The sequence below is a fragment of the Adiantum capillus-veneris genome, chromosome 6 (assembly GCF_014529385.1).
Source record: "Adiantum capillus-veneris isolate H3 chromosome 6, ASM1452938v2, whole genome shotgun sequence".
Taxonomy (NCBI): domain Eukaryota; kingdom Viridiplantae; phylum Streptophyta; class Polypodiopsida; order Polypodiales; family Pteridaceae; genus Adiantum; species Adiantum capillus-veneris.
The window spans coordinates 49735352-49749696 of NC_140936.1; the positions used below are offsets into that span (position 1 = coordinate 49735352).

General features: G+C 45.0%; 1 protein-coding gene across 1 annotated transcript; it reads left to right on the plus strand.

Moving 5' to 3' along the window:
• The first annotated feature begins 7654 nt into the window (after positions 1–7654).
• LOC147455488 (pentatricopeptide repeat-containing protein At3g53360, mitochondrial-like) lies at positions 7655–13405 on the plus strand. The gene is made up of 2 exons (XM_086514257.1): positions 7655–8791; positions 8900–13405. Exons 1-2 carry the CDS (start codon positions 7718–7720, stop codon positions 9812–9814), a joined length of 1989 nt encoding a protein of 662 aa, XP_086370383.1. The 5' UTR covers positions 7655–7717; the 3' UTR covers positions 9815–13405.
• Positions 13406–14345: the final 940 nt, after the last annotated feature.

A 14345-nucleotide genomic window follows, 5' to 3' on the forward strand; every position in this document is an offset into this window, starting at 1 on the left:
AAGAGAGAGAGTTTAGAGAACATGACAACATTTGAGGACCGGATTTATGTGGAGCCAGTCCCCCCTCCAATAGGCATTTGTATTATGATTTCTCCCATAAAGAGAGACTTGTTACAATACATTCTTTGTGTTCCTTGTGACCTAGGTGAAGCAATGAAGATGGAAAGCTTCATGCATCACCATCATAGCATAACCTAAACTTGAAGAAAGCTTTAACTATACCAAGCCTCAGTCCCAAGACCTCAAACACCTTCGAAGGTGAAGAGAGCTAGCAGGGAATGAGGGTAGGGAAGAGGAAGAAGAAACATTTCATACGAGAAAGAGCTAGTTCCTCACTTATCATAACTCTTGTGCTAGCATACATAATAGCATAGTAATGAAGAAGAAATAGATGGCAAGCTCAAGCATTGAAGCATGGCTCTTGGATGGATTTGCACTCCATAGCCAAGAGTGTTGGTGTAGGCTCTCAACCTCTACTTGCTTGGAGAAGGAGAGGGAGCTCTTGCACTTTGCATAGTACACAATGAGAGTGTTTGTGAGTGTGTGTGGGTGAGTATACCCCCTAAGCACCCCCCTAGCTTGCTTGGGTCGACCCCCCCTTGTAGCTCATGCTTGAAGCTCATTGGACCCCTCCAGGCCTAGCCAATCACAAGCAGGAGCCATTACAAGCAACATGGGTAGCCTTGGGACAAGTGTGCCCCTTTCCCCTTTGAGAGAGAGGACTTGATAAATGCAAAATCAATTAATTAAATATCCTAAATTATCATTGGACCCCTTGGGTGGCCAACCAATAGGCTTCAGGCACACCATGAGGGCAACACGAGGAGGAACTTGACAAGTGTCCTTGCTGCCTCTTCAAGCTGGGGCTTCCCTTGTGTGTGTGTGTGTGTGTGTGTGTGTGTGTGTGTGTGTGTGTGTGTGTGTGTTCTCTCTCATCCCCCCCCCTTGTAGGCTAGCCTCCCTCCTTGTAGGGATCTTTTTGACTTTGGATGAGCAAGCCCCTTAGTCATCAAGCATGACTAAGCACTTGAAGTAGGGGGTGTTCCCACAAGCATCTCAGGCAAGCTTCTCAAGGCACCTCAAGCACCTTAATCATGCACCAAGTCAAGCACCTCAAGCATGGAGCCAGTCAAGCACCTCAAGCATCTTAATCAAGCACCTCAAGCAGGACAAGCACCTCAAGCACGACAAGCACCTCGAGCTTGGGCCGGGGTTCCCACCTCAAGCTCAGCCCTAGCTTACCTAAGGTCAAAGGACTTTTACACACGTTATTGGAGGTCTTCAATGAAGCTAACCCTAAGGTCTTATGCTCCATTGGTTAGCCTTGCTCTTGATAGACCATCTCCCATTTGGGCCCCTTTACTATTGGCCCCGTGTTGAGATAGATCTATAAGCACATATCTATATCTTAACACTTGTTCCCGTTTATTCTCCCACATTAAGTGATCAATTTAATATGAGAAAATCATTTGGGTTGGTTAGATATTAGATTTTATGACACACTATTACTCCTCACATTTGTTTTTCTAAATCTACACAACAAGTTTAGGATATTCTGATTGGTCTTTATGCAAGTTGCAATGAGGCAAAAATTGCATTGATGTATAAAGAGGTGGAGTCGAAGATTATACATGAGGAAGATGAACTGGGCACTTTCCTTGCTGGTATCAAGGATATTATTGAGCAACTTATCTATGAAAGCAAAGTCATTTGTCAGATTCTTACCAGACTTTTGCTAGTACTTGGAGACTTATGACTCAAGGAAATCCTGAAGTTGTCAAGTTTGATGCATTATGCACATTGTTTTTGCAAGAGACGACTTTCCAAAAAAAAAAGGGCTAAACAACGTGCAGTTGAATAGGCTTTTGTTGCTGCTCAAAGAAAAAATGGTAACAGCAATGTAGCCACTTCTCATGGTTCTTCTACGAGTGATAAATCGCAAATTCTTATGCTGCACCTCGTACGGTAAGTGTGGTGAAAAGGGCAAAAAGAAGATGTGTTGCCATTATTGTAAAGCTAATGATCACTTGATCAAGCAGTGTCCAAAATTGAAGGCAAAAGAGACTAAGAAGAAAGAGGATGGTTCCACTACAAATGCAGCAATTGTTGAATGTTGTGTGAAAGGAGATTGTGATGTTGACATAGATGCAGAGTGGGATTTTAGCGCAGAGTGCACTTATGATCCTTCTGTCCATGATGCATGTATGTCAATTGCTGCAAATGCTCATGTGTGGTACTTCGATAGTGGTGCTACAAAGCACATTGTGTCTCATTATGACTTGTTTACCTCTCTTGAGGGTGTCCTCATGGGAATACAATCATGCCAACAATGCCTCTTATCCGGTTAAGGGAGTTGGAAACATTGTGATGACTACTGGTAATGGAAGTTCTTTCACACTTGTTGATGCAATTTATGTGCCTAGGATAAAAAAGAACCTTTTGTCTATATCTGCACTTGCTAGACTTGGTCTTGTTGTCAAGTTTGTGGATGAAAAATGTACAATTCATAATCTCAATTTTGGTGATGAAATTGTTACATCTGACATTTTATTGTTTCAAATGCAAAACTTTGGCATGCACGTTTTCGGCATCTTAATTTTGCCAGTTTGGTGCGTTTGCAAAAATCTGATATGGTTGCTTCTTTGCCGCCTCTTGAAGCACCTGTGAAACATGTTTGTGAAGGCTTTATTTTGGGTAAGATGTAGCGTTTGAAGTTTCCAAAGGATGGTTAAGTTAGGGCTACATGCAGATTGCAGCTTGTGCATAGTGATGTTTGTGGGCCCATGCAAACTCCGCCCTTGGGCAATTACCTTTACTTCGTGACTTTCATTGACGATTACTCCAGGCATGCATGGGTATATCCACTTAAAGCAAAGGCCGAAGTGTTTATGTGCTTCGAGCAATTTCTGGCTATGGCTGAAAATGTCTCTAAATGTACTATGGGCACCCTCCATTCAGATTGAGGGGGGGAGTATATGTCTCATGAATTTAATGCATTTTTTGGCTAGTCATGGATAAAACACCAATGTACGATGCCATATACACCTCAACAAGATGGTGTAGTTGAAATGAAAAACATGTCGCTTATGGAAATGGCACAATGTATGGTCAAAAATCAAGCTTTGCCACATTCGTTTTGGCTTGAGGTTATCATGTGTGCCACTTATGTACTTAATAGGTGTCCTACCAAAGCTTTGCAGTCTATGACTCCTTATGAAGCATGGCATGATAGAAAGCCTTCTATTAATCACATGAGCGTTTTTGGCTGTTTGGCTTATGCTTTGGTGCCACAAATGCAGTGCTGAAAATTGGATGATAAGGCTGTCAAGTGCATTTTTGTTGGTTATAGCGCTGAAAGAAAAGGTTACAGGTTGTACCATCTGCAAAAAAGCGCATCTTGGTTTCAAGGGATGTTGTGTTTGTGGAAGATTCTGTCCAGCTCTTTGTTGTCATGTACTAGAGACAATAATGTAAGCTCATAGGAGATCTATGATAGTTTGTTGCCTCTTTTTGGTGGTGAAAATTTGAATGCAAATTTGAATGAGGGAAACGTAAAGCCTATGGGAGTTTCTGAAAATGTTACAGATCAGCCTATTACTGATGCAGATGTACATGATATACTTGATGTGGAAAGGGTTGAGAATGAGCAAGCAAGCTATGATTGGTGCATACTTTGCATGAGAGTAAATTGGATGCACCTTTGTCTAGTCATACTCGTTCAGGTTCTCGCCATGCATCTTATGAATCAGATTGTTATGCTTTGCTGTGTCTAGCTTATGTGATGTTGAGGAACCTTTGTCTTTTGATGAAGCACAAAATTGAAAAAATTGGATGGCTGCCATGCAATAAGAATATGATGCACTTATAGAAAATGACACATGGACTTTATGTGATTTGCCTCCTGCCAAAAAGCCCATTGCTACAAAGTGGGTTTACAAGTTGAAACGTAAGCTGAATGGTGAGACCGGTCGTTATAAGGCTCGACTTGTTGCAAAAGGTTATGCACAACAAAAAGGCATAGATTATGAAGAAACTTTTTCTCCCACTTGTCGTATTACTACTATGCATTTTCTATGTGCATTGGCAGCTCATTTTGGATGGGATGTACATCAATCATACATTGTTACTGCTTTCTTGAATGGTGACATATATGAGGAAGTCTATGTAATGCAGCCTCACGATTTTTTCATTAAAGAGCAGGAAGATAAAGTGTGCAAAATTTAAGAAAGCTTGTATGGGTTGAAGCAATCTGCTCGTGCTTGGTATGAGAAAGCTGACATTCACTTGGTTAAACGAGGCTTTCATAACAGTCCAACAGAAAGCACTTTATATGTAAAACGTGAGGGTGATATACTTCTGATTGTTGTTCTATAAGCGGACGATTTTGCTGATCACTAGTCCAAATGAGGCACATATTGAATTTAAGGCTAATTTGAATGCTACTTTCAAGATGAAATATTTGGGGTTGTTGCATCATTACTTGGGTATACATTTTAAGCAGTGTGATGGTGGTATTGCCTTGTGTCAAACAAGTTACATTTAGACATTGCTATGTAAGTTTGGACTCTATCGTCACTCCCATGGAAATAGGTTTGACGATGAGTCTTTTGATGTTGGTGATCTTGTCAATGTCACTCTTTACCAAATTGTTATGGATGCGTTATTTATGTATGCAACACGAGGCCGGATATTCAGTTTGTTGTCTTATAATAGGCCGATAAATTTATGCATAGCCCAGGGTCTAAGCATTGGTAGGCTGTCAAGTGGACCTTTCGCTACTTGAGTGGCACTTTACACCTTGGGTTGTTTTATCCCAGGGGGGATCATTGCTGCCAGATTTACATGCTTTTTTGGACTCATATTGGGCTAGTTGGTATGACACACGAGTGTCCACGAGTGGTTTTTGTTTCATGCTTGGTAGTTCATGCAAATCATGGTTGAGCAAGAAGAAATCTACTGTGGCCACTTCGAGTGATGAGGCTGAGTACATGGCAATATTCATAGGTATGGTTGAGTGTGTATGGCTCATACGTGTTATGACTGATTTGGGTGTTGGACATGACACTGCCAACACCATCTACACTAACAGTCAGAGTGCATTGGTAGCTGTAAAAAACCCAATATTTCATGCTCGCACAAAGCACATTGAGGTGCATTACCACGTCAGGGAGAGGCTCTCAACAGGAGAGATCAAATTGGCTTATGTGCCAACACAAGACAACCTTGCAGACCTTTTCACAAAGATGTTGCCTTGTGAGAAGTTTGAAGCTTTCTGCAAAGCTTTGGGCTTACTCCTCTTTGTGAATTGATGATGTCCTTAGGGCATGGCACTTCCTTATACTCTATGTGCTAGCTCTCATTCACCACATCACTCCAAAGGGGGATTTGTTATTATAAACATGTGGTAGTGATGTTTGTGAACACACTTAGGACCGCCAGGGCATTTTTTCCCTCACTAGGAGGTTTTTTCCCCTGTGCATTGTATATACGCCCATCACTCCAGGGCTAACTTATCTTTCCATTGCACACTAAATAATACTACTCTCTGTTGTGTGCCTTGAGCTTCCTTCGTTTTCTCCAAGCTGTGTGTGTTTCCCTGTAACCCTATTTCCAACATTTATCTCCCCTGACTCACCAATTCGAAGCCATTTGTGCACACTTTTGAGCAAGTCGACATGACCTTACGTAGGTGGTTACTCCCACAATTTTTGGTAAGATTGTTGTCTATGGCGGATCACAAGGCTCTCATACCATGTTAATGAAGAGAAGGTGATGTAGTATATCAAGGCTCACTCCCATTTTGAAAAGGTTATGAAATCAGGGAATGATTAATTGATTAACACTTTTAGATTTCTAATGAACAAATTCAAGTAAATTTTGGTTTCTCTAATGCCTTGTGCTGAGCTTTTCATTTGTAAAAGTAGAATGATGAATTTTTCACATAGTATCCCAATTTACTCATCGTTTGCAAAGCCTTCTTCTAGAAAGATAGAGAATTCTTTTTCACCCACCTGACTTGCATAATACGTGTAGGGTTAACAAAAAGGTAAGTTGAAAGTGACAAGTGAATTGGGGCAAGAGACAGTGGATCTAGAGATTGAAGAATTCGTGATACTATTGTAAGTCAATAAACAAACCTATCTTTCTTTGGCTCTTGAATGTATAGGCAATTTGTATTTTTGTAAGAGCTTTCAAGTTGGTAACAAGAGATATCATCTGCACAAGATGTCACAAGGAACACAAATCATTGTTGCATCTTTCTAGTATTTATGATTTGTCTTGCGAATCTCCCTTTCTTGAAGCGTTGGTTGTTGGTTACACTTCCTCCTACATTTACATGGAAGGAAATTCTTTTGGGTGAAGCTAACATTTTGGCATTTTTGCTGAGGTCTTTGCTATTACGCATTGTGGAAGATAGGAATTAAGTACGTTTTTGGTATGCTACGAAAGATGTCTATTTTTTTTTAAAAGAGATGCTAGAAGATTGGTGATCACTAGTCCTGGGTACATTGAGGATGCTAACACACTGGATCAACTTTTTTACCATATGTGCCTCGTTGGAGGCCAAGATAACGGAGTGCTTACTTTGCTTACAAGATTGTTTGTTTCTATGTTGGCTCTTTAACAACCCAAGGAATGAAGGAAGAAGATAACATATCTTCATATCCTCCAATGTTCCATGAGTTTTCAACGTTTCCATTGAGTTCCATAAAATGTTCACACTACTAACATAAAATGTCTCTTTTTCCTATAGATGGGATTTTTCACACTACTAACATTGTTTTGAACCATAGATAAGCGAGAGTTGCCAAAGAACATTTTTTTAAAGAGGCTTGAAAAATTGAGCTATTAAAATTTATTTTTTATTGCTTATGAAAACGTTACAATTTTTCGAATCAAAGAGGGTAGAATACAAAATACAGCCTTCATTTTTGCAAGGTGGCCCTTTACTTTCGATGGAAGGTCTAGTTTAGAACCTTCCCCTTTTCACAAAGGACGCTTTTAAAATTTTTTCCTACGAATGATACATACATTTTTTTCATGCCCTTAGAAACACAAAATTACCAAATCTCAATTAATTTTTAAAGCCAAATTCAACACAAAAATGTATCAAGTCACAAAGATAAAAGTGCAACCTTGGGAATTGGGTCTAGCTCTTGGAAGAAAATTATCGTATTATACTTAATATTATCTAAACCAACATAATATGGCGGAAGATAGGAGCTCTTTACACGTGTCAAAATCTGTGACATGAAGGCTAAACTCCAAAATTGAGATAAGCCCCTGTGCACACCATAAAGAGAGAGAGAGGAAACCGAAGGCGGCTGGCCCAGGGCTAGAAAAATACATTTTTCCTAACTGATCAAAATAAGGGGAAACTTGAAATTCTCCCGGTTTTTAGGTCAAAATTTGAAGCTTTTGCTGGTAATTACACTAAAACTTGTGTAAATTTACCGATTTTCTTAAAAGTAAGCTCAAAATCTAACCGAGATTTTATAATTTCAGCCGGTTAAAATACACTAGATCCCGGTTTTTTTCTAACACTCGGCGGGCCATACTTATATAATATACATGTGTATGTATGGACTTTTACCTTTGGTTTGGTCTTCCACAAAAAAAGGCAAATTGCCCTCGTAGGCAAATCCTAGAACCTATTTTGCCACTTCCGTTGAAGAACCTTCAAAAAAGATCCCTGACAGAATGCCGGGCCAAATGCATGAATCTGGGCAGAAGGGAGGCGAACAGGGTGCAAGGCCTGTATTGCACGCGAAAAAACTCCACCCCTCAAGTTTCTGCTGCAGAGATCGAGCTTCTCTGCAGCCAAGGAAAGTTGAGGGACGCTTTATCGACCCTCGGGACAACAGATTCTCTCCTCCACCCACACACATACAAATGCCTCCTTCAGTGTTGCACTGCCTCCAAAGCCCTCGAAGAAGGCCAAGCTCTTCATGCCCTCATCCTTACATCCCCACCCATCTCCATCGCTCCTCTCGAGAGCACCCTTGTATACATGTATCTGCAATGCGATCGCATCCTCGATGCTCGTCACATTTTCGACCGCATGGCAAAATGGGACGTGTTTGTGTGGAATGTCATGATCGCAGCACATACTCGCAATGGAGATGGCAAAAGGGCGTTCCATATCTTTGCTGCAATGGAGAAGGCATTGGTGCCTCGAGATGAGATCACATATGTGAACATCCTTAAGACTTGCAAATTCCTTGGGGACCTTGCTTTAGGAAGGTGGGTTCATGCATGCTTAGTTGCAACGACCTCGAAGAGCTACATGTCTGTGGAGAATAGTCTTCTTGGCCTGTATTCACATCATGGGGGCTTGGAGGATGCATTGAATGTGTTCAAGCAGATGGAAGTTAAAGATGTGGTGTCATGGACCTTATTGATTGCAGGCTACACAATGCACGGATATGCTAAAGAGGCGCTTGTTTTATATTTGCAGATGGAATCTGAGGCAATCCAGCCAGATAAGGTCACATTTTTAAGCATTTTGCAAGCGTGTAGCAGCCTTGAAGACTTGGAATCAGGCAAACATGTTCATGGTCAGGTTGTCCATTGTGGCCTGGATTCGGAAGCTTTCATGGCAAGTGCACTTGTTAACCTCTATTCAAAATGTGGAGTTCTAGATGAAGCACAAGCATTGTTTCACGCAAATGTAGTGAAGGATCTAGTCTCATATAATACTTTGATTGCAGGACATGCAAATCATGGCCGGGTTGAAAATGCTTTTAAGCTGTTTGGCGATCTACATCTTCAATCTTTGATACCAGACCAAGTTACTTTCTTAAATGTTATCAATGCATGCTCTCTCTTCGGAGATGTAAGAGTTTGTGCAGAGATTCATACTCATCTTGTCAATGATGGCTTTGAGTCCGATTTGCAGGTAATGAACTCTCTGCTTGACATGTATGCGAAATGTGGATGCATGGACGATGGATTCCAAGTTTTCAGCCGGTTTCATGACAAGGATGTTGTCACGTGGACAACAATCATTTCAGGATATGCTCGGCAAGGTCTCGATGACAAGGCCTTCCAACTCCTTGAAGAGATGAGAAGAGAGGGTGTAAATCCTGACAAGTTTGCATTTATGTGTGTCTTGAAAGCTTGTGCAAGCGTGAAAAGTTTAGAGAAGGGGAGGCTGATCCATGTGTATGTAGTTCAGAGTGGGCTTGAGCTCGACGCGTTCATGGTAAGCACTCTGGTGGATTTTTACTCTAAATGTGGGCATTTAACTGATGCACGTCATGCTTTTGATAGCATTATTGATCATGACGTGGTGTCATGGACAGCCATGCTTGTGGCATATGCAAAACATGGATGCGGCCAGGAGGCCCTTGAACTGATGGGTAAAATGCTTGATAGTGGTGTTAAGTTGAATCATGTGACTCTACTTGGTGTGTTGTCGGCGTGTAGCCATTCGGGAATGCTTGAAGAAGGACAATATATGTTCGATATTATGAAACAAAAGAGCATGGTTACGAAAACAGCAGAGCATTATGCTTGCATGATTGATCTCCTCACTCGTGCTGGTTGTTTGGAAGCAGCAGAACAGCTTTTGACAGACCTACCTTTTGAGCCCAATGTCTCAATGTGGCTCGCACTTCTACGTTCTTGCATTATTTGTGGGAACAGAGATTTAGCAAAGCATGCTGCAGAGCACGTGCTGAAGTTGGAACCAGGAAATGAAGTGGCATTTGTGTTGCTCTCAAATGTTTGTGCTAATGGAGCCAGTGGCATTGCCTGTGATGTGATGCAGGATGATGATTGGTTGAGCGTTAATCAGCTGCAAGTCGGGTGATGTGGTAGTAACTTTATGGAGGTTGTAATGCCGCTTAAACTCTGTGATTGCGGCTCTTTGGTGATGGGTTTTGTAATCATCAGGAGCTAGGGAGGATTAGGACATGGGGCCATCAACATATACATGCTTATCAGAGGAGATCATGTACTCTACATATGGAGAGGGTGGTGGGGGGTGGGGTGGTGGTCCTCATTATAAGGGGTATGAGCCTCCCGAAGACCGGCCACGGGAGGGGACCCCCCACCTAGGCACGTTAGCCTCACTCCACGCACTCGCGCACCGTGGGGACTCCACGCAAGGTTCCCCGGGGCACGCTATGACCCGTCGGCGGTGCGGCGGAGCCTGAGGCTACGTGGGGCTAGGGACCCGAGACGCGAGACCCGCGAAGACCCGCGAAACACAAACGGCCGTCGACCCATGGAACGCAACCACGCCCGAGCCGGCCCCGTCCGAGCCGGGCCCCCGAGAAGGCAACTTGACCCGAGCCGGTGCCGTCCGAGCCGGGCCCTCCTGAGCCGGTGCCGTCCGTGCCAGGACCCCTTGAAGCAACACCTTGGTCCCTTGGCTGCGCGCGGGTATAAATCCCCGCCGGGCCCTCTCCCCGACGCGCCCAGAAGCTGGGGCGTCACACTTGGTATCAGAGCTCCAGAACGAGCTCCTGGAAACGAGCCGAAGACTAACGTGCCCGACGCGCACGATACTCACGACGACTCCAACCGCAATGGCCCGGGTCGTCAAAATCCTGGTGAAGAGAGCTCCAGAAAGCAACCACACGCCCTCTGCCCCGTGACGCGTCCTGAACACCCGGGCCGTCACCCGTGACCGCGCCGGCCCCGATCCGAGCCGGGCACCTCAATGAAGAAAAGGAACGATGCGAGCCAGACAGGGCTCTTCGTGACGCGTCCCAACAACGGGCCGTCACCCGTGACCCGCGCCGGCCCCGATCCGAGCCGGGCACCTCCACATGACAAAAAGCAAAGATGTGAGCCAGACAGGGCTCTCCACATGAAGAAAAGGCAGATACGAGCCAGACAGGGCTCTTTATGACAAAAACAGAGAAACTCCAAAAACGCGACGAACCAAGCCAACGGTGTTCGTCGCGCCCCGGCCACGTTTTGTGGCCCATGCTGAGCTAAAGATCCAAACGACGTCCAAACAGGGACCAACTCGCAAGTGCTGCATTGCGACGGAACGCTATTTCAAATTCGGCTTTCAAGAAGCCTCCGCGCGGACCAACGCAGCAGGTGGCTCCGCGCACATCGGGTTACCTATTCGGGGAACGCTCAAGTACGGGGAATTCTACTTGGGTGTTCAAAGCATACTTTTTCAGCCTTCTGCCAAAACCCCAAAAATACTCACTCACTCACTTTCAAAAATTACAAAAACAAAGCATGCCGATTTACTTGCATTTTGGGAACAGTTTTGATCACTTGCACTTATATGCACCCCTTTGTCCCCACGGCCTCATGCATAGCCGAGCACTCTTTTCCCACGTTCGACGCGGTCGTCGAACTCTCTTCAAACGGGGGTGTATATAAGGGGTATGAGCCTCCCGAAGACCGGCCACGGGAGGGGACCCCCCACCTAGGCACGTTAGCCTCACTCCACGCACTCGCGCACCGTGGGGACTCCACGCAAGGTTCCCCGGGGCACGCTATGACCCGTCGGCGGTGCGGCGGAGCCTGAGGCTACGTGGGGCTAGGGACCCGAGACGCGAGACCCGCGAAGACCCGCGAAACACAAACGGCCGTCGACCCATGGAACGCAACCACGCCCGAGCCGGCCCCGTCCGAGCCGGGCCCCCGAGAAGGCAACTTGACCCGAGCCGGTGCCGTCCGAGCCGGGCCCTCCTGAGCCGGTGCCGTCCGTGCCAGGACCCCTTGAAGCAACACCTTGGTCCCTTGGCTGCGCGCGGGTATAAATCCCCGCCGGGCCCTTGAAGGTAGAAGTCCCTCGGCCGCGTGCGGGTAAGAATCCCCGACGGGCCCCTTGAAGACAGAAGTTCCCTCGGCTGCGTGCGGGTAAGAATCCCCGCCGGGCCCCCTCCCCGACGCGCCCAGAAGCTGGGGCGTCACACTCATGAAAGTGTGGCTTTGCCTAACGTCCCCTTAGGCCTTGTTTTCAGCTTATGCGATCTTTCGATCCTAGCTGCTTTTTGGGTTGGTTTGTTTTAAAGCCCTCGATAGCCAAATATGGCAACAAGGACCTTGTTGGAAATTTTATCTTGTGTAAAACATGAACCCTTAGGCTGGGTTCAGACGGCGCGGCAGAAGAGTAAGAGACAGGGGCGTGCATCTTGGTTGGCATGCAGTGATTGGGCAACAAATTCTCCCGACCCACTCAAAGTCGGGCGAGCCCCCCCCCCCCCCCCAAAGAGTGAAGCTGCCGCCCACTTTTCAGCGCAAAATGCGGGCAGCCAGACTTGAGCATCATCGCCCGGATTGCCAGCCAATTAGCTTTTCCGCTTAGCTACACTAGATTGGTTGCGCCTTGGACACACTTTTTGGCAAAGGTTGCTGCTGCCGTTCTGTATAAACCAGGAAGCTCTGACAACTCACATTGCCGGTGGGCTCGTATGAACCCGCTCTTAGGGGACTGTGCCCAAGTATCCGGGCCAAAAGCCAGAGTCTCCTCTCTCTAGCACTTGCCGAAAGAAAAGGTGAACATGCGACAAAAGGAACGGGGGGAATTGCGGTTGTTGGCCTTTCCGTACACCATAAGAACACACAATTTTCTGCGAGGTTCTGAGTTCAAGATCTACCTCACGCAATGTGGTTTTCAACAAAGTGTCCCCTGCACAGGAAGAAAGGAACAACTTTGAAGATTTGGACATAAAGACAAGGAAGAGATTTAGTAGTTTGCTGTGACAGATATAGGCACAGTTACTGCAATGAAGTGTACGTATGCACTTTGGAGTTTCAGATTAGATAGAGAGGAACATGTAAGCTGAAGTTTGTCTGAGCTTATCCCCACCATTGGCAAGCTAACTTTTGTCATTCCTCCCAGCATTCCTTTGCAGATTTTAACTGACTTTAGCAGTTGTTTTTGGCATCTTTGTTGTGGAGTCCATCAACCTTTGTCCAAGGATCGGCATGGTCGCTGCGGCATCAAACCCGTGGTACATGGCCTAACACATTGCTTGCCATTATGTTACCTAGCGAGCAGAAGGCTTTTTTTGGGGGCGGGGGGCGGGTTTCATCCTGTAGGTTGAATAACCAGTTAGTAGAGGGACCTTTGCCCCATTGGTTGGGCTACCCAATGCATGAATGTTTGCTGTTTTCCCCTCTGAGCAGAGGGCTGCCTGAAGTTGGCATGGGGAGTACCAAGATATTGTTTCCCTAGTTATGATCACCTCTTTGAGTTTGCCTTGTCTACCCTTTGGTGAGGTGATCTGGCATCTTCTTGCTTTTCCATACGAGGTTTGTTTTCATGCACGAGAAAGGGTCATAGGTAGTGACCCTTATTCCTTTGCTATGAACAGTCATAGTACTCGTGTTTGAGGGCAATTTTTTTTTTTTCCTGAAGGATAATCATTATGAATATGGTCAGAGATCCTCTCTATCGAAGACACGGATGATTTTTACAGGAGAACTTTTCAGGAGTCTTCCAATTATGCAAGGATGCATAAGCATGAGGGTCACCATTTTAATCTTGTTTTGGAGGAGAATCCACATGAGGTCTACTGGCTTCACTCAAGCAGTACACAGAACATGTGAGAGAGTACACAACAAGTTGTTATCCTTCTACTCGTATATTTCTTCCTATTTCTTGCTGCATGTGTTTTATTTCTTATTCTTCTGAATTGCAATTGGATTGTGCTCTCCTCTAGAAGTTGAAGAATAAGAGAAGCAATACCAGTTTTATTTCCTCCTCTTTGAACATTCTCCATTTCGACAACAACTTTCTCTCCACCCCTTTTAAGGCAACAGAAGATACCATTTGACTCACGATTCCGTATATTTCTCATCTCTTCCACCACCCCCGACACTTTCTTTCCGCATACTTGGGTTTTGTGTGGGTCGGTAGGGTGAGGCAGCTCTCTCTTGTGGTGGTTTTTGCTTCACTCAAGGAAGAGGCAAAACTGTGTATATGGCTGAACATGGTTGCTGGAGTGATTGCGCATCTATTGATCCTAACATTGGGTTAAACTGATTGTGTATCTAAAGATGGGTTCAATTGGCGGATCAAGCTGCTTGTTGGCTTTCTTCACAACATGCTAAATGTATCCACTGTCCTTTGGGGGGCCAGTATTACAGGGGCCCCCAATTGTGGTGCATATCGCCCCCAATAATAACACACTCCAGAAATCTATCGAGCGGCTACAGTAGGACGATTGGTAAGTAGCTTTCCTGGCATTAGCGCGATTGTGAATTCGAAAACGTGCTTCCACTGGCCCTCGCTTGCCACATTATTTTACTGTTCTAATTTTGCAAAGCAGGTGTGCGCTTGTAGCGAAGTTGAAAGCAGATGTTTATCACATTGGAGCGAAGGTAAAAACACACAGGCGACTTGGCCCGTTCCTCTTAGACGG